The 22,562-nt window shown below is 42.7% G+C and overlaps 1 protein-coding gene across 8 annotated transcripts; it reads left to right on the plus strand.

The window, feature by feature from the left end:
- The first annotated feature begins 1,549 nt into the window (after window positions 1-1,549).
- LOC143422005 (uncharacterized) lies at window positions 1,550-21,738 on the plus strand. 8 transcript variants are annotated; one of them, XM_076892089.1, is made up of 7 exons: window positions 7,954-8,094; window positions 8,390-8,559; window positions 10,249-10,375; window positions 10,528-10,644; window positions 10,729-10,865; window positions 19,870-19,914; window positions 20,007-21,738. In XM_076892089.1, exons 6-7 carry the CDS (start codon window positions 19,875-19,877, stop codon window positions 20,840-20,842), a joined length of 876 nt encoding a protein of 291 aa, XP_076748204.1. In that variant the 5' UTR covers window positions 7,954-8,094; window positions 8,390-8,559; window positions 10,249-10,375; window positions 10,528-10,644; window positions 10,729-10,865; window positions 19,870-19,874; the 3' UTR covers window positions 20,843-21,738. The 8 variants fall into 8 exon arrangements, with proteins under 8 accessions (XP_076748210.1, XP_076748204.1, XP_076748205.1 ...); XM_076892095.1 differs by lacking the exons at window positions 7,954-8,094; window positions 8,390-8,559 and adding an exon at window positions 1,550-1,679; XM_076892090.1 differs by having other exon boundaries at window positions 8,390-10,375; window positions 10,711-10,865.
- The last annotated feature ends 824 nt before the right edge of the window (window positions 21,739-22,562 follow it).

Genomic DNA, 22,562 nt, shown 5'->3' on the forward strand with positions numbered 1-22,562 from the left:
TGTCATGTGTTGAGAAAAACACAGATTTTAAAATTACATGGTCTAATATTTACATTTAGCATAACTGCAACATTATTTTTTCATTTGGACTTGAAATTCAAAGTTTCAGACTTGTGACTTGACTCGGACTTTTACACCAGTGACTTGAGACTCGACTCTGACTTGCCTGACATTACTTGAGACTTGACTTGAGACTTGAGGATAAAGACTTGAGACTTACTTGAGACTTGCAAAACAATGACTTGGTCCCACCTCTGGTAATTACATAAATTGCAAGAAAGTGCAATAAACTACAAAAAAATTGAAAATCATTTTTGCTTTTTTAACATATATTTCTAGTTAGAGAAATTTAAGAGGCTTATCCCTCAAAACTGTAAATACAAAAAAGTTGCACAAAATAGTTTCCCACCACATGAAATTTATTTTGAGTGTCTTCATAGTTTTATTTTTTAAACACACCAATTATTATATACTGCAGGAAAAATGAAAATAAATATTATAGTGCAAATTTGCAAAAAAACAGCATATGCATCAAAATAAACTATTTCCAGCAGTGCAATTTGACTTCTAAGCATCCCAGAAACGACACAGAAAGTCATAAAGTCAAACATAACTTTTAAAAACACCAGTATATACTTGTATAGGCCCTGAAGGTAAAAAAAAAAACTACATTTCCGCGAAATGATGTCACTTCGGGTTTTGGGCAGATAATGGCGGAGATGTGATAGTTCGCGCTGACGTCTATTCCAACGTAGGAAGTGTTACAAACAGCTGATCGGATCGGCAAAGCCTGTTCTGGAATATTATGTTTTTGTTGCTGCACTAGGGCTGCTCGATTATGGCAAAAATGATAATCACGATTATTTTCACTGAAATTGAGATCGCGATTATTTGACGATATTTATTTAACCCTTTAAGACCTACTATAGAACCAAGTCCGCCAGAGCTTATATTATTTTTTTTACATGTTGTAGTGCCGTTTGTGGGAGCATTTCAATTTGCTATGCAACTGTTATAGCCCATATTTTAATAATATGTATGCATTAAGTCCATAGTAACTACATTAATTGCAAAAAAGTGCAATAAACTACAAAAAAATTGAAAATCGTTTTTGTTTTTTGTTTTTTACATGTATTTCTACTTGGAGAAATTTAAGAGGCTTATCCCTCAAAACTTTAAATACAAAAAAGTTGCAAAAAATAGTTTCCCACCACAGGAAATTTATTTTGAGTGTCTTCATAGTTTTATTTTGGAGATACACCAATTTTTATATACTGCAGGAAAAACGAAAAAACAATCCTATGATGCAAATTTGCAAAGAAAACAGCAGGTGCATCAAAATAAACTATTTCCAGCAGTGCAATTCGAGTTCTAAGCATCCCAGAAACTATTCAGAAAAGTCAAACATGACCAATATAGGCTTTTAAGGCCTACAAGTAAAAAACTACAATTTCCGCGAAAATGACGTCACTTCCGGTTTTGGGCAGGAAATGGCGGACATGAGCTCGTTCGCGCTGACATCTGTTTCACTGTGGGAAGTGTTACGAACAGCTGATCGGATCGGCAAAGCGTGTTTCTGGAATATTATGTTTTTGTTCCTGCAAGAGCTTTTTATGCAATTTTTGCAAAGCTATATGTGGAAGGAAACCGTGACCGAGGACAAGCTGATGGCATCAGATGTAAGTACAACTCCTCCGGTTTCATATGCAAAACAAATTATTGCGCTAGCTTACACGGTTCAGGTTCTACAGGGATTTAAAAATAGTTACACAACACGGAGCGTGCTGCTCTGACCGGCTTTAAAGGGTTAACAATGACTTTAAAAAATAATATAAAATAGTGTGCAACACCACTGAAGTTTTTTTTACCTCTCTTTTCAACCAGCGGCAGTCACTCTCCTCTCCAAATAACTTCTGCTTAGCTTTCCGGGCTTCCCTCGGGTCCTCTTAATCAGCGGTCTCCAACCTTTTTTGTGCCACGGACGGTTTATGCCCGACAATATTTTCACGGGCCGGTGTTCCAGATCTACTGGCGTTTAGATCAACTGGCGTTGGTCGAACAGATGTGTGGCAGTCTTGCGTTTCAGGAGCTGCTACCGACAAACCAGCAAAAAAAAACGCCAAATGTGTCACCTGTGACACTTGTGAGGTTGTCTCAAACACACTCCGTCAGTCTTGATGCTGTTGAACAACAAAATGTTTAAAATGTGGCGAGTTTACCTGGTGATATCCTCATGCGCGACGCGATCGCGAAAACAGCACGCCGATGTTGTTCACAGGACAGCAAGAGTAAACGATCGGGAGACTCTTGTCGTCGTTATCGTTCCCCTCGCACGGTTTATTTCTCCGGTTTCAGCGTTTTTGCTTCACAACTACAGCGAGCAGTTTACTTTGTGCACTAACATGGACTCGAGTCAACCAGCGCCACCTCTGGCCAAGTGCCACAGCCTACAGCCAGATCAACCTGTGACACATCTGCACCACGTTTGAATTCGTGTCATGCACGTTTGTACCTTTCAATTGTGTCTGTTTGTGCGTCATGCAAATAAACCTTTGAAAAGAATGGAATGACACTAATATTTCACTAGTGTTGTAACATCACATGTCGTTAGCGTAGTCTGTCTGTGTCTTTTCTCTGAGAAAAAACATTTTAGAGTTGGTTGTTATATACAGTCTGTATAAGTGTGGTCAATCTAATGAACATTTGTAAGGAGATGGCAGTTACTCTGAATGTACAGCAGGTGATTAGTAATAAACAGTCAGACAATGACTCTGACAATCTCATTCAATCTTGCAGACTGAATGCACCTTCTGTGGAAAGTGGTACCACACAGTGTGTGTGGACTTCCCCTGTGCAGAAGGTGACTACAAATGTTGTGGGTGCTAAATAAACAGAAACAAATGATCCCTGTTGTCTTTGCTTACTGATTGTTTTTAGTGTTGACAATCCACATTGCTGGAATTGCATCTTTCAACATGTTTGTGGGTAGATTTGGATGTACCAGGGGTAAGTGCAGCCACTCAGCCTCTACTCAATGTGATCATAGCAGCAGGTGCAGATGTGTCACAAGTTAATCTAGTAGTGGGCTATGGTATTTGGCCACAGGTGGTAGCAGTGGACTGACCTCCATTTGAAACTGCTCTAGCTGCTGTGTGATAGTGGATCTGCTACAAATTGAAGATCATAGACAAGTTGAAATGAAATGAACCCTTGTATTATGTTGAAGAACAAAAAAATGACATTGATTTTGTTGCGGGTCATTTTGACCCGTACTGTGTAAATCCACTCAGAATTATCCAAAAACTGCAATAAAACAATAGCAACTTTATTTCCCATCAGATAAACATGTAGAACACAGACATACAACAGTTAGACTTTCCATAACTATTTTAGGAACAATTTGGTTTTTCGTTCTTACAAACACATTTCTGTTGAACTTGCCCAACGTTCTCAGTTTTTCAATGCTCAACATTTTCAATTTTGTCCACATGATGGACAGAATGTAACGGTGTGCTTTCTGCAGATGTACTTCTTGCATTTCTCACAAAACGTGCTTGTTTTAAAACAGGAACCTTCCTAACTAAGATTTAAAACAAAAGATTGCGTCTCCTCCAGTCTCACAAACAGATGACAAACCAAGCGACACACCTGAGTCACTGACTTTATATATAACTACCAACTCTCCAGCCATGTTGATGGATTGCCTATATTGGCTGGAAATATTAATTTCCAGAGAAAGGACACAGGCAGACGATGCTTACAGGATGTGATGTGACAACACTAATGAAATATTGATGTGTCATATTTGTCCAAGGTGTATTTCATTGTTATGGAAAAAGAGAATATTAAAATCATGATGACCAATTTGGTGATTTCTATGACTTTGTGTATATAATTTGGAATTTTGTACAAATGTAGGCCAATAAGGAATATATGATATCATTTCATTCATTTCAAAGGTTTATTTGCATGACGCACAAACAGACACAATTGAAAGGTACAAATGTGTTGTGCAAGAATCGAAATCAAACGTGCTGCAGATGTGTGTCACAGGTTGATCTGGCTGTAGGCTGTGGCACTTGGCCAGAGGTGGCGCTGGTTGACTCGAGTCCATGTTAGTGCACAAAGTAAACTGCTCGCTGTAGTTGTGAAGCAAAAACGCTGAAACCGGAGAAATAAACCGTGTGAGGGGAACGATAACGACGACAAGAGTCTCCCGATCGTTTACTCTTGCTGTCCTGTGAACAACATCGGCGTGGTGTTAATTGTTTGCTGTTTTCGCGATCGCGTCGCGCATGAGGATATCACCAGGTAAACTCGCCACATTTTAAACATTTTGTTGTTCAACAGCATCAAGACTGACGGAGTGTGTTTGAGACAACCTCACAAGTGTCACAGGTGACACATTTGGCGTTTTTTTTTGCTGGTTTGTCGGTAGCAGCTCCTGAAACGCAAGACTGCCACACATCTGTTCGACCAACGCCAGTTGATCTAAACGCCAGTAGATCTGGAACACCGGCTCTTTGACGTGAACGACACAAGCCGTATCCTTATCACGAGCCGTCACGTGGGTTGTATTTTTTTTTTTCTTTCTCTCACCCTCTCTCTTGCACTTTTTTTCCGCTTCACCCTGCACGCGAGCCTTGTGCTTTACGCTGGGCAGAGTAGTGATGGGATTTCCGGCTCTTTCGGCTCCAAACCGGCTCTTCAGGTTGTTTTGTTGCTTTAATTTATTTATTATTAACAATAATATAAAATTATGCACAAAAGGAATTACTAATGTAAAAAAAAGTGGTTTTATTTATATATGTTTATATATAAATATATGCGGTGGCCCCTAGAGACAAAACACGTACAAACAAAACCACTTTTTTTTTTTTTACGTTAGTAATTCCTTTTGTGCATAATTTTATATTATTGTTAAATTAATTAACGCAACAAAACAACCTGAAGAGCCAGTTCGGAGCCGAAAGAGCCGGCTCTTTTTAGTGAGCCGAACCGAAAGAGCCGGATCTCTAAAAAGAGCCGGAAATCCCATCACTATTTCATATGCAAAAAAAATTATTGCGCTAGCTTACGTGGTTGCAGTGCTACCGGGATTTAAAAATAGTTATGCAAAACGGAGCGTGCCGTTCCGACCGGCTTTAAAGGGTTAATATGATTCATGCATTGCTTCTTTGTGTTAGAAATCTTCACTATAATAAAATTGCCTTTGAAACAATACAAATGCACACTTTTATGCAGTGTGTACTTAATCTGCAAAACTGCTCAACATTATGAAAAAAGATTCAGTTTAATTTGCTAAAAAAAGGCAGACACTGCAACATGATGTCGAGATGGGCTCATTTCAGGTTATCTGTCCAGGCTGTAGCCTTTTATGTGCATTTATGTACAGCAGCAAATAACTGTTCCAAAAACAGTGCACAATGTTTTTCACTCAACCCAACAAGAAGCCTTTTGTGGCCAAGACCAAAGTATGTGCAGCCAAATGAAAAAACAAAAACAGATATTTTTTTAAGTTGAACTTATTGAACTACCTTGGATTTGAGTTTTACAGTAACATATAAACACTGTGTACCTCAGCATGTCCGCAGCGGTGTGGTGAAATGCATGCATGGCTGCATGGGATGGGATGCAGCTCACTGGGCTGAGGTTGAGTGAGGCCACAGAGGCAGATCATCTTTTTTGGCTGCAAACTGGAAATACGAGAATATTTCATTACATTCTGCATTCTACTGTACAGGCCTGTTTCAAGTTTATCACGCGACGCTAGAATGGAAACATATTTGTTATCGACAGCTGCCTACGCTTGGGAGGAGAGCAACCTGAGAACACCTGGTGTCTGATGTACTTAAAGCCACACTTTTCTGGCTGAACTGGCGCTAAAAATCTATGGACTCATTCTGGCATTTAGTCATGGAAATGAAGAGTTTGTTTTATGGCTCACTCTTGTGGAGAAATGGCAGACGTGCAGTTGTGAAACATTCCCAGAATGGTTCAATGGGCATCATCATCTGTGCCTCACGCCAACTCTACAGAGCAGTTTAGCATTGCTCTGGTTTTGAGACCCACAGCCTGACACAGATGAATTAATAATAATAATAATAATAATAATAATAATGGATTGGATTTATAGAGCGCTTTTCTAGGCACCCAAAGCGCTTTACAATACCACTATTCATTCACTCTCACATTCATACACTGGTGGAGGCAGCTACAGTTGTAGCCACAGCTACCCTGGGGCAGACTTAAACTAATTAAAACGCTTTTAAGCACTGTGTGACACGGGTAACCATGAATATCAAACTATTAATGAAAGATGGTGTATTAGCTGTTGGATGTTGTCAGAAAAGAGACAGGAATTCTGGAGTAGGTCGGATGAAGTAGCAGAGAGTGGTGATGGAAGCAGACTTCAGTGGACATGGAAGTGAAGGGAACAGAGGTGATAAGGTGGTGTTGGATAGGTGGGATGGAACAGAGGCAGCAGGAGAGGGAGGAACGTTGGGTTACATAAGAGGGGAGGAGGGTGGACACAGGTGGACTACAGCTTATGCAGAAGATGCAATCTGAAAGAGACAGGAGAATCCAAGGTGGTGTCAGGAGAATGCAACAAGGCAGCATCAGATGGTGGTCTGTAGGATGAAAGAAAGGTCAGTCAGGGAGATGACGAAAAAATACAGGAGTACTGAGAAGTGTACAGCATGGAGAAGTCGCAGAGGAAAAGGCTTATAGCGAGTTACCGGTGAGACTGGACACTGAGCAACAAGAAAAGGACCAGAGAAGGAATATTCAGCAAATTAAGGTAATCAAGGACAAAAATGAAAACGTAGTGACAAATAAAGGGAGTGTGTTGAGAAAACAGCTGGAGCACATGAAGCTCATGAATGTAGAAAATGAGACAGAGACAAAGAAAGTCAGGAAGTGTCGAGGATTAGTGAGGAGGAAGTGGCGGCAGCTATGAATGGACTTTCAAGATCATCTTAGCTTATGAAAATATTGCGTCCCAGCAGTACTAGCTAGCTACCGTTTTTAGCTAGTGGGAGATCATTTCATCACTCATCTATGTGACTGCAGATTACTTAAGAAGTCACTTACATGAGTAACAAAACATTCTTCCCTTGGGAAAAGGTCCACAGGAACTTAACTTTTGGGAATATCTTTCCCTGAAAAGAATTTATTCAAAAAATTCAACATTCTTTAGATTTTTTCTTTCAGTTAGAGTTTCTCTTGCTTTACTTCCAGCCTTGGCGAGCTATCTGTCAATCATCAGGCAAAGATTATTGAGCCACGTGTTGTTTTTGGAAGTTTAAGACCAAAGCTGAGCTCAAGCAGTGAATTCACTTTAGATTGGAATTTATAAGATGAAAAAAAGATACCAGTTGAGCTGGATGAGGATGTACTTTGATGTCTGCTGAACGTGTAATTAAACAAGCTTAAACCTTAAAATTCAGTACGACTAGTGATTTGTTGATCTCTACATGTACAACACAATGCAAAATGAAAAAAAAAAACCCATTCATTTAGGTGAATAACTTAACTCTTCTTAAATATAACTAATGAAACGGCTTACACGGCGGTCTCTTCCTGTTTCAGAGTCTGTTCGTAACAGCGTGAACTGCAGCTTCTTGAGTTCATGACCTGGGTTGTGTTGGTTCACTTTTAACAGTATAGCTGTCAACCTACAGACGGCTCCTAACTTTAACCTGCTGTGCTCTTGCTGTTACTCTGAAAGTCGCAAACGTAGAAATTGTTTGTCTTTGTGCCAGCTGAGCATCCGTTTGGACCAGACAGTGGCTGAGCTGAAAAAGCAGTTCACGACAGTGGTGTAAATCACCTCATTAATATTTTGTAAATTGTTTTGTAAAGTTATGAGTGACTATTATATTGTTGGAGCGGGTGCTTTTATTTTTAAAGTCACAGAGCGACAAGGTGCCGTAAATCAAGTGGCGTAAACCATAAAGCAGAAGCGCGAGTTTTAATGCACAGAGAGGTGTGCTCTATGGTTAATGGACAGGAATGGGGAAAAGAACGGCTATTAAGGTGCAACACTGAGTCGAAAGCAGTTTCTTAGCACCTGGTTGATGAGGGAACAAGGTTTGTAACAAAGTTTGTCCTGTAGATATATATTCTGTTGTTTTACGGGGCATGTAGCTGCTGACCGCTACTAAGCATAAAGGCTAAGTTTTCACCCACTAGAGGGTGCTAACGTACCTCATCATGTTTAGGCAGCGATGCAACGATTTCCCTGTTATATGCAATAATTTACAAGTTTTAGTGTTATTTGTTATGCAAGGTAAAGAGAATTAATTTGTGATTAATGAATAAGTCAAAAGGTTAAAGGTAACACACTGTTTGATTTACTAATAGTCTTTTATTCTGTGTGTTGTAGCTCTTACGGTGTGTTCACATACACGGCGGTTTAATAAAAGGATTGTGAACCATCAGTTTGAGAGACCATCTTTTCAACCGGGGATGCTACAAGTGGTCCAGCTGTCTACCAACAGCATGAGGCTCTACTACATCTAAAAAAAGAAGCACTTTAAGCACTGTGTGACACGGGTAACCATGAATATCAAACTATTAATGAAAGATGGTGTATTAGCTGTTGGATGTGTACAGCATAGAGAAGTCGCAAAGGAAAAGGCTTATAGCGAGTTACCGGTGAGACTGGACACTGAGCAACAAGAAGAACAAGAATTTCAGGAGGTTTGACAGCCTCCTGAAATTCTCTGCTAACACAGAGGAGATTCTCGGGAGGTGCCACCAACGGCTATACCTCCTTAGGAAACAGCTCCTTTGGAGTCAGCACACCCATCATGATGACTTTTTAACTATGTATTCCTGGAAAGCATCATGACCGTCTACATTACCTGCTGGTTCCACTCCCTCAGCCTTCAGAACAGGAGCAGACTGCAGGACACTGCATGAGTGTGCTCAAAAATCATTGGCCTGCCTGTCAGAACTCTTGCACAGGTTTTCAGCCAACAGGTCCTTAGACAGGCAGCCAAAATTATCAATGACCCCTCTCGTATTCTTCGTCCCGCATTTCAATGGCTCCCTGCTGCGCGTCCGCTGCACTTCCTGCAGGACTGAGAGGAGGAGCGCCACCTTTGTCCCCAAAGCCACTCTGCTTTTTAACTCCAGCCAATAAGACCATATCCTACGCCCATAAACTACTCTACACTCTTTTTTTACACTGCCGACACTTTATTCAGTTTTAGTCACTTACAGTTATTTATTCACTTATTCAGTCACTTTAATTTTAAAACTGTGTATATACTGTATACTTTAAGCATTTTTTTATATCATTCTTATTGCCTGTTTATGCCCTGTCCTTATTTTTAACGTCAAGCTGCTCTGTATCTTAATTGCCCCTTGGGGATAAATAAAGTCTCTCTGATTCTGATTCTGTAGTCAGGAGCGGCCATCTACCAGGTCCTGTTGGGGTTGAGGGTAAAAAGAAGAGGAAAAGAAGGAGAGCATAGATGAACATGCACGGGGTTCTTCCTTATCAAAACCTGACAACTAGATTTCCTGCAATACATGACCTCTGAAGGTTCAGCTGCAGATATAGCTGTTCTAGTATCAGCTAATGTAGAACACTCCTTTGTAATTGACATCATGCAGAGGCAAGGGTAGGAAACACTGTCAGGCACAAAAGCTTAGGCTACAGCAGTCTGAGCTTGAGCTTCTGGTTCAAAGGATCCATTTGTTTATGCTCTGATCACACCATTTAAAACTGTGACCAGGTTAAATATGCATATCCATCACTAATAGTAGATATATAAATGGGGAAATGCACAATAGGACCATTTTAAAACTAACATGAAGTATCATGTTTAAATAGAGTGACATAATGTTATATGTATATTGTGTAATATGATGGAGGGTTATTTGTGTGGTATTATATTGCATCTGTTATACTGTATATATAATGTCTTGTAAGTAAGGTAGGCTCAGGTTGTCTGTCTTAAGTGGGCATGAGTAGCTACTACAGAGCCAGACTGTAGAGGTCTGGTGAGCTGGCTTAATTTTAACGTTACATCCCCAATCCCAACTCAGTTGATTCCACTTGATGGCATTTATCACACAGCTTCCTCAATAAATAAAAATAGTGCACAGTGTCCAACTTTCATCACATATGCAGTTTCACACCCCATCCCTATAAAGACTTTTTGGTGTGCAAGCTTGAAACATGACATCTATGTGTGTTTGTGTGTGTGCTGGTGCGCGCACGTGCACTGTCAGGTCTAAACCAGTGGGAAGATGTAGAGAAGCTGAACTTCTTCCCCAGGCTGGAGGAGGTGCGCCTGCAGGGCATTCCCTTACTGCAGGCCTACACCAATGCAGAGCGACGCAGCCTCATGATAGCGCAGTAAGTCTGTGACATTAGAGAGAAATGACATCCTACACAGCAAGTAGAGGACATTGATGAGAACTTGAATAATCCACAGATCTGAGCTGTACTCTGACCTGCAGAAGGTCAATAAACAGATACCTGCACAATATGTCATCTCTCCTCTTCAGGCTTCCCTCAGTATCACTGCTAAACGGCAGTGCTGTGACTGACAGTGAGAGAGAGGACGCAGAGAGGTTCTTCATCCGTTACTACTTAGACTACCCTGAAGAGGAGCTGCCTTATAGGTACACCCACACCCTTGTTTACACTGTATGAGCAGTGGTATGAGTGTTGGTTTATGTGTGCTACAGTAAGTGCTGTTAAAACAGACGACACACCCTGCTCTCCTCCTCGATACCATTCCCTCGTAAACAAGTATGGCAAGCTTGAACCACTTGCTGAGATTGACCTCCGACCTCGCTGCCGTGCCCAGGTGGAGGTTCACTGTGAGGAAAAAGTAGAACAGGTCAGTGTGGCATTTAATAATCTGCTGTTCTGGAGAATCCTCGAATGAAAAATACCTTTTGGAAATTATAAAATCTTATAAAATGTAACCGTTGCTTTCTTTTCCTTCTCTACTACTCATACCACTGTGAATCACTTTAGTAAATGACTTATGCCTTTGTACTTTGCCCTTAGTGCCTAAGCACTTGACATTTAGAAGTAGATGAAATCTCTTAACACAGAGTTTACAAAACTCGGTGTTAAAAGTACTAGTACTCTAGTACTATAAAACAATTTTAATAGTTCAATCAGCACCAGTTTAACATTTTAAAATACCTTTGCTGTGAAGGACCCTGGAGATGATTTATTTTGCTTGGGTATACTTTATCAATGATGTAATCAGTGCACATGTTTGTTCAAGCCCACAAAAACTCAACAAAACCTTCAAAAAATACAGTTTTACATTTATTTGCAAATCCTAAATTTTCAAAAGATCGCACATATATTAGACACAATCGTAGTGAAATTTATATAAAAATATGCATTTTTGTCCCAAACACTGACATTTCAGTCAGTTTACAGGTGCTTGAATCAGTATTTTTATATTACCAATAAACCCCACAGCTGCATGTAATGTAGAGGGAGTTGCTGATAGTGTTAGGGTCCCTGGGTCGTTGACCCAGTGTTTTGTGTTTTTGGTTTATTTTGTTATTTCATTATATTCTAGCTTTGCTTTATGGGTTTTAGGATTATTCTTAGTTTAGGGTCTCTGGGTGGGTTTGGTTAGAGTTTTAGTGTTCTGCTTTTCTGTCTGTGTTCCATAGTTGCTGTCTCCTCTGTCTGCTGTATCCCCACGTCCAGTCAGTGTCTGCCCTGGTCCCACGTCTCTGTTCCCTTTGTTATAATGCCTGCTTGTGAGTCTGTGTTTCCTGTTTTACTTTGAAAGTCCATGTCTGATGTTAATGTGTCTGGTTTTGCTTCCCCTTGTCTCGTCAGGCCTGATTTGCCCCAGCTGTGTTTCCCTCCTGTTACCCATTCCCTGATTGCTCCCTCTGTGTATTTAAGCCCTGTGTTTCTGTGTCGGGATCTATTCTCATTTATGCTGTGTGGTCCATCTGCCTGTTCATGTAAGTTTATTTGGATTTTTGTTACGTTTGCCACGTTTTGCCATCCAGCAATAAAAGCTGAGTTTTGAGTTACTTTCCGCCTCCGAGTGTCTGCACTTTGGGTCCTTCTACTTCCACTCCTGCCTGCACACAGCTGCTCCATGACAGAAGATCACGACCAGAACATGGACCCCGCAGACTCTTCAGCTTTTGAATTCAATGCTGAGATGGAGCGGATGATTAAGCTCCTGGACTGCATTGCTCAGGCCAACGATTTGAGGACCATGGCAGTTGGGCTAAGCGCTGTAGATGCCATCATTCGGAGCAACCCTCGGCTTACTCAGCTTCCTACGGACGCTGTGCTGGGCAGCTCCATAGCTGCCTGGAGGGAGCAGGCGAGCAGTGGTCCAGCTGTCTACCAACAGCATGAGGCTCTACAACATCGACAAGGGCAGTGCCTTCGGTCCAGAGGAAATGAAGTACAACACGCGAGCTCTCCAATCCTACAGCATCCAAGACGGTGACGAAATACTGGTGGTGCCCAAAACCAAGTGAACAGCTGATGACCTGCTGGCTGACGAGAGTGAATTGAAAAAATAATATTTTTCTGATTGGTTAACTGATACAGCAAAATAATAGGAAACTAGAACAGCAGCAGTGTCCCACTGAGAGAGGGCATACACAGAAATTATGAAAGCAATATGAGCACCATCAAGGAGACTAGACTAGTGGACTACAGATGGCTGCTGAGTGCCTCTGAAATATAAGTGAGCACTGGGAATGCAGCGGATCCTGTCTTTATTTAATTGAGCTTTCTCTGAGGGGGAACCACTAGAGCAAGCGCACAAACGTGTCACTCTTGAGAACGGGCTGAGAAGAGCATCTCGCAGTCAGCTAGCAGTTTCAGCGGAGTAGTGATGGGTCGTTCGCGAACGAAACGGCTCTTAGAGCCGGCTCCTTATCGCGAGCCATGGGGTTTGTTTGTTCTGTTTGTTTTCTCTCTCTCTCTCATTTTTCCTGCTTCACTCAGCATGCCAGCCTTGTGCTTTACGCTGAGCAGAGGGGGGAGGGGCGGTAGTTACACTCAGTAGCTCAGGAACAGAGCGGGAGGGAGGGAGAGAGAGCAGGGACAACAACGTCACATTAGAAAGGTATAGTAATCATCCACAACTATTTTCAGTTGCGGATGATAAAGGATTCAGAAAGTTTATTCATGCAGGTCCATATGACAGAGAATGTGCATGTTCTTTCTGTTTTCATATTATAATTTATATTTAATTGTGTTGTGGTTTGCAGTGTTTTGTGTTCTTTCACTTTAAATTTGTTTAAAAGGAAAAAGCTGAAAATTTAAATAGTTAAAAGTTGAAATGTGAATAGTTGGTTTTTGTATTATATGATTTATTTATTACATTTTATGTGGAGTGAATAAATAAAAATATAGTTACGGTGGCCCCTACAGACAAAACACGTACAAACACAACAGCAGTGCTCCAGGATGCTAGGGGGCAGTGTTGAGCTTTTGTTATCTTGTGGCTACACAAGCCAGCAAGTACCAACGACCGGATTTGGTGTGTGGTAGTAACAGGTAAATGAACTTTTTTTTAAATTATTTGAATATATACGAGTGCCTGTGTATAAATACACAAACAATACACACATGCTTTCAATTGTGTAATTTAAGTGATCTAGTAGCTCTGCTTTGGAAGTTCAGTTCATGCTAGAAATGTGTTTTGGAGTTTGTACGTGTTTTGTCTCTAGGGGCCACCTCATATATTTATATGTAAACATATATAAATAAAACCACTTTTTTTTTACATTAGTAATTCCTTTTGTGCATAATTTTATATTATTGTTAATAATAAATAAATTAAAGCAACAAAACAACCTGAAGAGCCGGTTCGGAGCCGAAAGAGTCGGTTCTCTAAAAAGAGCCGGAAATCCCATCACTACAGCGGAGGGGAGGGCCGCTGCTGGACCAGCAAAGCTTCACTGCAGCTCTGTCTCTTAGCGCACGGCATGTACTATAGCACCTGCGTAGGCAAGTATCCAACATCACTCGCTTGCCCACTTGTCGCAAAAGTTACACTGATTGGTAGTCAGACAGTACCACCAAGTGGAAAAGAACTGCTCTCATCACACACTGAGGCACAACACGAGGAAGAGCAGAGGAAGGCTCGCACCAAAAAGCGCTAGTGATGGGATTTCCAGATACACAGAGGGGACACACAGGGGGTGAAGTCACGAGGGGAAATCAAATAAGCAACATCTTAACAGAACAACCGAGGGACCCTAAAACTGACGTCAAACAACAACAATACAAGACACCAAAAACCAGGTAGAAGTCCCGGGACATGCAGCTGGTTACATATGGTTAAAATGATTCAAATGCAGTAAGTGTGCACGTTTCTCATATCAATATAGTCCATAACTGGATTACTGTCTGTAGCCCACATGATTAAACACTTTACTTACACAAAACATGTGAGTTTAGATTGTATCTACTGTATAGTAAATTAATATGTAGCCCAATAAGTATAAAATCCAGAAAGCTACACAACATGGGCGGTTCATTTACAAACACAGGTCTAACTTGAGTTTCACACAGTTTTTATTAGAAAACAATCAAATTGTTAAATGCTTAAAGTACACAAAATGTCAGAAATCTGCACCGTCATGAACACAAATTTAAAGCTAATTTTTCGTGATTTGTTGATTAACCCTCCGAGGTCTAAATCCCACGTTGTGCACATCAACATCACACATTTGTACAAATAAAGTTTATAACAAAGACCTGTTCAATATTAAGCTCTGGAAACAGCTTGTTGTTTTGTTGCCATAGCGATGCCTCCAGGGAAAAATTAGGGAGCAGAGCAAGAATGAGAGCATATTAGTGGATATATGCTTTGATAACTTTGCCTAACAACCATAAAGAAATGTTTTATATTTTGTGTGTTATTGAGCTTTAATCCTGCATGAAGGCCGAGATGAATCTCTTAGAGTAGAACTTTACAGGAACTATCAGAATAAATAAAAATAATAACACTTTGACTGCTTTAGTCTTTTAGATTCACTTCTGTCTGTTTTGTTTTGTCTCCATTTAAAAGATATCAAACTCTGAGCAAATGTAAAAAGAATCTCTGCACATTCCACAGTCTTTGCTGCTAAAGTGACATAAGATAAGATAAGATAACCTTTATTAGTCCCACACGTGGGAAATTTGTTTTGTCACAGCAGGAAGTGGACAGTGCAAAAGTTATGACGCAAAAATTAGAATACAATAAGAATAAATACAGTACACAACTGTACAGAATAGAATAAAATAAAATACTATATACAGTAGAATAAAATAAAATAAATATACAATAAGATAAAAATAGAATACAAATACAAATACTATATACAACTGAGTAAAAATACAACGATGACAGAAAGGATTATTGCACTTAGTATTATTGCATATGTATGGATGTGTGTGCTTGATCAGTTAAAGTCTTTATTATGGAGTCTGACAGCAGTGGGGAGGAAAGACCTGCGAAATCTCTCCGTCCCACACCGTGGGTGCCGCAGTCTCCCACTGAAGGAGCTGCTCAGTGCTGTCACAGTCTGCTGCATGGGGTGGGAGATGTTGTCCATCAGGGATGACAGCTTAGCCGCCGTTCTCCTGTCACTCACCACCTCCACTGGGTCCAGAGGGCATCCTAGAACAGAGCTGGCCCTTCGGATCACCCTGTTCAGTCTCTTCCTGTCCCCAGCAGAGATGCTGCCGCCCCAGCAGACCACACCATAAAAGATAGCAGAAGCCACCACAGAGTCATAGAAGGTCTTCAGGAGTGGGCCCTCCACTCCAAACGACCTGAGTCTCCGCAGCAGGTACAGCCTGCTCTGCCCTTTCCTGTAGAGGGCGTCTGAGTTATGAGTCCAGTCCAGTCTGTTGTTCAGATGAACACCAAGGTACCTGTAGCTGTCCACAGCCTCAATGTCCATACCTTGGATGTTCAGTGGTTGCAGTGGAGAATGCTTGTGCCTGCGGAAGTCTACCACCAGTTCCTTGGTTTTACTGGCGTTGATCTGGAGGTAGTTCAGCTGGCACCAGTCCACAAAGTCTTGGGTCAGACCTCTGTACTCCTTGTCGTCCCCATCAGTGATGAGGCCGACTATTGCAGAGTCATCAGAGAACTTCTGCAGGAAGCACTAGGTGGAATTGTGGGAGAAGTCTGCAGTGTAGATGGTGAAGAGGAACGGAGCCAGAACCGTTCCCTGTGGGGCCCCCGTACTGCAGACGACCCTGTCCGACACACAGCCCTGAGTCCTCACATACTGTGGTCGGTCGGTGAGGTAGTCCAAAATCCAGGTAGTGAGGTGATGGTCCACTCCAGAGTTCTCCAGCTTGTCCTTCAGAACCGAGGGAAGAATAGTGTTGAAGGCACTGGAGAAATCAAAGAACATGATTCTCACAGTGCTTCCAGCGGTCTCCAGGTGAGCGAGGGAACGATGTAGGAGGTGAATGACGGCATCATCCGCTCCAATGCCAGGCTGGTAGGCAAACTGAAGTGGGTCCAGTGATGAGCTTGTTAGGCGCCGAAGCTGAGCCAGGACCAACCGCTCCAGGGTCTTCATCAGGTGGGATGTCAGAGCCACCGGCCTGTAGCTGTTGAGGTCCTTGGGGCGTGAAGTCTTTGGCACTGGTACAACACAGGAGGTTTTCCAGAGCTGTGGGACTCTTCCCAACCTCAGGCTCAGGTTGAAGAGGTGCTCCATCACCCCACACAGTTGGTCCGCGCAGGACCTGACGACCCTCGAGCTGATGCCATCTGGACCCGCTGCCTTCTTGCCATTAATCCTCCTCAGTTCCCTCCTAACCTGGGTGGTTGAGAGAGACAGGCTGGAGCCTTGTGTTGAGTGTGTATTGGATGCTGTTGTTGGGGGTGGGGGGGAGTGAGCAGGGTGAATAGAGGAGGTGTGAAGTGTCTGAGGTGGAACAGCAGCAGTGGGGGTGGGTGAGTCTGCAGCCGATGTTGTAGACTGTCTCATGGTTGAATCAAATCTGTTGAAGAAATGATTCAGTTCATTTGCCCATCTCACATCCCTCCCAGGTAGAGAGTTCTGCTGTTTGTGGCCTGAGATGGTTCTGAGGCCTCTCCAGACTTCACCAACATTGTTTTGTTGAAGCTGGTTCTCCATCTTCTGCCTGTAGCTCTCCTTCCCATTCCTTATCAGTCCCCTCAGCTCTCTCTGCACCCTTTTCAACTCCTCTTTGTCTCTGGATTTGAAGGCCCTCCTCTTCTGCTTGAGGACGGTTTTAATTTCTGGGGTAATCCAAGGTTTGTTGTTGGAGAAACACCGTACAGTCCTGGTAGGTACGGTGTTATCCACACAGAAATTAATATAGTCAGTAATGCATGTAGTAAGGCTGTCGATGTCCTCTCCGTGGTCATCACAAATCACCTCCCACACAGTCGACTCAAAACAATCCTTAAGAGCCTCCTCGCTCTCCTCTGACCATCTCTGCACTGTGCGGGTGGCTGGTGGCTCCCTGCGCACTAAGGGCTCATACACAGGGACAAGGTGCACCAGGTTGTGATCAGATCTGCCCAGGGGAGGGAGAGGTGATGAACTGTATGCCTCTTCTGCATTGGCATACAGTAAGTCCAGTGTTTTATTGACTCTGGTTGAGCAGGTCACATACTGGGTGAAGGTGGGCAGTGTGCAGTCCAGTGAGGCATGATTGAAGTCCCCTGATATTATGAGAAGGGCTCTTGGAGATTGTGTTTGCAGTCTGCTGACCACAGAGTGGAGAGAGTCACAGGCTGCATCCGCGTTGGCCGAGGGGGGGGACATACGCTGTTATCGCGATAACATGCGAGAACTCCCGGGGCAGGTAGTACGGACGCATGCTAACGGCTAACAGCTCAATGTCTCTGCTGCAGAGTTGCTCTTTTACAGTGATGTGCCCAGGGTTACACCATCTGTCGTTCACAAAAACTGCCAGTCCCCCTCCTTTCCTCTTACCGCTGCCTCTGGTCCTGTCCGCTCGCAGCAGCTGGAATCCCGGTAGTGTCATGCTTGTGTCCGGAGTTAGCGATGTTAGCCACGACTCCGTTAGCATCATGATGCTACATTGCCGGTACTCCCTCTGTGACCAGGTTAGCGACGTGAGCTCATCCATCTTATTGGGCAAAGATCTTACGTTTCCAATGATTACAGAAGGAAGAGATGGTCGATAACGTCTCCTTCTCGGGCGACGGCGCTCCTTCCCAGCACGACACCCCCGTCTTTTCCTCCTCAGCTCGCTGGGAATATCGGGTCTGTCCGCCGGCAGTACCGCTGCAGGACGCAGCGCTAACAGCTGATCCTTACTGTAAACAAAGGATCTCTGCTCTGGGTCCCCAGACACGGGTGAAAAAAGTAGAAATAAACTGAGAAAAACGACCAGGACTAGCACAAAACGGTAGAACATGGTTGCAGAGTCTAATTACTAATACGTTAGTTATAAAAAATTACGAGAAGAAAAGATAAGAAAGAAAGAAACTCAGAATGAGCAGAGCTGCTGTAACAGGCTGCCGCATCACAGCATTTAAGCATGTTTTGAATGAAAACATCAGCATATGAACACAAAACTGAAGAGACACTGCAACCGTATGAAAGCAGACCACTATTTAGTGACATTTCGACGTTTCCCTGAGGATTAACTGCTCTGTAATTTACCAAGAACTAAAGTAAGCTCAAATTTCACTTTATAAACTTAAGAGCATTTACTTAAATATATAAAGCCTGATTTTCCTGCCTGCCAGGACAGTATTTATGTACTTTACATTGTGCAAGACTAGACTATATTTTCCATCATAGAGAGGATGATGTGGATCTATTATTCAGGAAAACAAATGTACATAAATGAGAAAATGTTCTTAATCATATCTCAGAGTGACAGAAGCTCTTTTTAACACGATTATTTCTGAGACTATTTTGTTCATTTAGGAAAATAGAGAAGACTTAAGTTTTGTTCTCAAACTATTAGAATTTCTGAGAACCTGAGGCTGCGTCCACATTTCTGAAAGCGCAGCTTTGTCTCTGCATTTGGGCCTTTCTTCCACACCTAAACAGCAGATTGAGTCACTGAAAGGTGAGATTTTTAAAAACGACGTTTTTGTGTTTAGGTGTGGACGAGGAAAACGGACATTTACTCAGGTAATGTCAAAAGTGTGCGCCGCTGTTGACGCTGTGGCCACGTTAGTGTTTACATGAGATCAGTTTCTACAATGGCAGCTGTAGACAACATACTGTGTCTGTTCATCTTAGTATCTGCAGTTTTGACACACTTACATATACACACACAGTTACTGTGCCTCCATTTAGAAACACAGAGGCATCAGACGTGGCTTCTACATTCAACACAGACGCTCTCCCAACCCAAATCCTGACGTCGGTTTGGAATAAATGTCATTTAAAAAAATGACATTTATGTATGCTGTATGCATTTTGTCCATTCCAAAGTTGTGAGTCTGTTCCAGCCAAAAAGCTGTCTTTAGTTATTAACATTTGAAACGATGAAGGCACGTGAAAGTAACACAAAATTAGCTGCTTTTCCAGAAAAAGACAAAAACTTCTCAGAAGTACGTAAGGTTTTATGAGGTTTTCCCACCCAGGCTTCTAGACTTCTGATTGGCCAACATTAAGATTTGGCGTGTTCTTGACAGCGTTTCACTTTGTTTTTAGCGTTTAGATGTGGAAGGAGATATTTTTTCAAAACTGCACATGTGGACTGGATTTTTTTTTCTTTTTTTAAACGAAAAAGGAAAACGTGCGTTTTCAAACATAGGCGTGTACGTTCGGACGCAGCCTGAAGTCATCACAAAAAAAGCAAATTCTCTGAACATTCTTAGTTGAGGTTTACTGATCATTGTTGTTTTGTGTTCCTTGTAGTCAAAATGAGTGCAAGTGGAGACGGACCACAAAATAACCAAAACGGTAAGCACATGTGCTCAGTCTTGAAATTGATGAAAAACTGATTTTCAGCAGATAGTTATGGATGTTAATTAAAAGATTTAATGATCTTGCAGGCCAACAGGTTAACCCACAAAGGTTTGCAAATGGAGATCAGCAACCTGCTAATGAAGCAGTTAATGGAGGCTTCGTGAGCCTGTATCTCGCTCTCCGTGATATTCGTTGGTTTCTGCATGAGCTAATAGCTTCAGTACTGGAACAATATGATGACCTCTACGGTAGCGATGACGATGACAATGACAACAATGTCAACGCTCAAAATATTAATGTGAGGGACAATAATGCCAATGCTGACAACAATGAACAGCACCAGGATCATAATGCTGTGGTTGTTGTTGGCATTGAAAATGAGGAGGCATTTGAAGACCGTGTGGATGTTCACCAGTACATCCCAGAAGAGGACCCTCAGCCAGGTGTTTCCAGGAGGAGGTCTAGAGAGATGGATGAGGAAGATTTGGAACCAAACAAAAGAATCAGATGGAGCGATGATGACTCTGACTTCTTCTCTGCTTCTGACACTGATAGCGAGGGCTGTCCTCATGCTGGTAATATTGCCGATGAGGACATCAATCAGCAGGTAACAGAAGAAGCACCGCAGCCTGGTGGATCCACGAAAAGGTCCAGAGAGGAAGATGTAGACGAAGAAGAGCGTAGTAGCAAAAAATCCAGGCTTGCAAACTCTGATTCGGGGACCAGCTCAGCTGTGTACGACCACTCTGAGAGCAGCAGTGATGGACTTTTTGAAGATGCACACGAAGAGCTTGACAACCATGAAGCTGGAGGCTCGAGGAAGCGTTCCCGAGAGGACTTTGAGGAAGAAGAGGAATACTTGCCTGTTTGCAAACTTCGGAGGTGTTCAAATGAGTCCAGCAGCAGCAGTGATGAAGACTAACACTATTTCGACGGGTTTCTTCAGTATCCTTTTAGTAGGCTGATGGCCTACTCAGGTGACCCTGAATCCTCCATGCTGCAATAAGCTGGGCATACACTGTGCGATTCTTTATTATTCAGCTCCTGCTCAAACTGTACGATTGACTCGCAGGGGTGAGAAGTTTGTGCCTCCATCGCTTGTGTCCCGATCACACGCCGCACCGCCGTTCTACTCCGTCTCTTCGCTCTCATTTCTGCGTTTGCGCGTGCGCGGTGTGAGACGCTGCAGTGACACCCTCAGGACGACCCACAGGATTTCAAGCAGGTTTGATTTTCTTACGATTTCTTACGACCAGCTCCTGATTGGTGATCGGGAGCTGGTCGTGAGGTTTTAATCGCTTCTCGTTACCCCGTTACCCTCGTTATGTAGACGATGCACGACACACGATCAAGGCCAAACTCGGGACGACCCCCAAAACGGTCGCACGACTGAAAAATCGGCTCGAAATAGGCCAAAAAAATCGCACAGTGTATGCCCAGCATTAGGCTGCCGGGGGATTCCCATGATGCACTGGGTGTTTCTTCTTCACCCACTATGTTTAATAGACCTCTCTGCACTGAATGGTACTTGTTATTAACCTCTGTCTCTCTTCCACAGCATGTCTTTATCCTGTTTTCCTTGCCCCTCCCCAACCGGTCGCAGCAGATGGCCGCCTCTCCCTGAGCCTGGTTCTGCCGGAGGTTTCTTCCTGTTAAAAGGGAGTTTTTCCTTCCCACTGTCGCCAAAGTGCTTGCTCATAGGGGGTCATATGATTGTTGGGGTTTTCTTTGTAAGTATATCTTACAATATAAAGCGCCTTCAGGTGACTGTTGCTGTCATTTGGCGCTCTTTAAATAAAATTGAATTAAAAAATTGAATAGATGTCACTGTGATGATTTCTTGCCTCCATAGAAAGCTTAGACCCAAATGCAGATTCAATGCACATGGTTAAACTATTTATGAGACTTTGTTTAAAGAGAGGGAATGGAGAACGTGGCTCGAGCTAGGAGTGTCAGCAGAGAGCAGGAACCAGAGGAAAAGCTATCGAGAGACTGAACACCTGGCTCCTGATGGGAACAATCCAACGGGAATTCTGCAACAGAGGGAGAAGTTGTTGCTGGATGGGTAAGGGAGTTTGAGGGTAGGATGAGTATGTTGGCAGAGGAGACCTAAACACAGGGAAAACAAGGTTAAACACAGGGAAGGAGCACGCCAGAACTGGAGCAGAGGGGAAGCCTAGTTACCACTGGAGATGGCAGAACAAACTGGCGAGGAGTAGCAGGCAGCGCTGGTTTAAGAAGCCCTCCTGCTGATTGTTTGCAGATGAGGCTCAGGTGAGATGCTGGAAACTCCACCTCTGAAGTGTGGACACAGTATCCCCATTCCAAGTGGAAAAGCCCCTCAGACACTTCCATGGTGCATGACAAGAAGGATGAGGAAGCATTCATGGTCCATCCATCCGTCCGTCAGCGTAATGCCTAAAAGTTTATTCAGATGTAAATATATTACATTTTTAAATAAAGATCGTCAGTGTTTTTAATGACGCTGCATTTCATTCATGTGTCTCTATTGGACAGTGTTGTAGAAGTCACAGAAGACAGGAATCAGTTCCAGCTTGGCCTGACGTTTGATCACTAGTGATGTGTGATACCACTGATTTCCTTTCCGATCCGATACCAAGTAAAATTCAGGGTGGTATCGA

The sequence above is a fragment of the Maylandia zebra genome, linkage group LG14, assembly GCF_041146795.1.
Source record: "Maylandia zebra isolate NMK-2024a linkage group LG14, Mzebra_GT3a, whole genome shotgun sequence".
Classification (NCBI taxonomy): domain Eukaryota; kingdom Metazoa; phylum Chordata; class Actinopteri; order Cichliformes; family Cichlidae; genus Maylandia; species Maylandia zebra.

Bases quoted from the DNA above. Each gene is read 5' to 3' on its own strand.
- LOC143422005 (XM_076892095.1), top strand. From the start codon at position 19,875: ATGAGTGCAAGTGGAGACGGACCACAAAATAACCAAAACG. The intron at 19,915-20,006 runs GTAAGCACATGT...ATGATCTTGCAG, and splicing joins ACCACAAAATAACCAAAACG to GCCAACAGGTTAACCCACAA.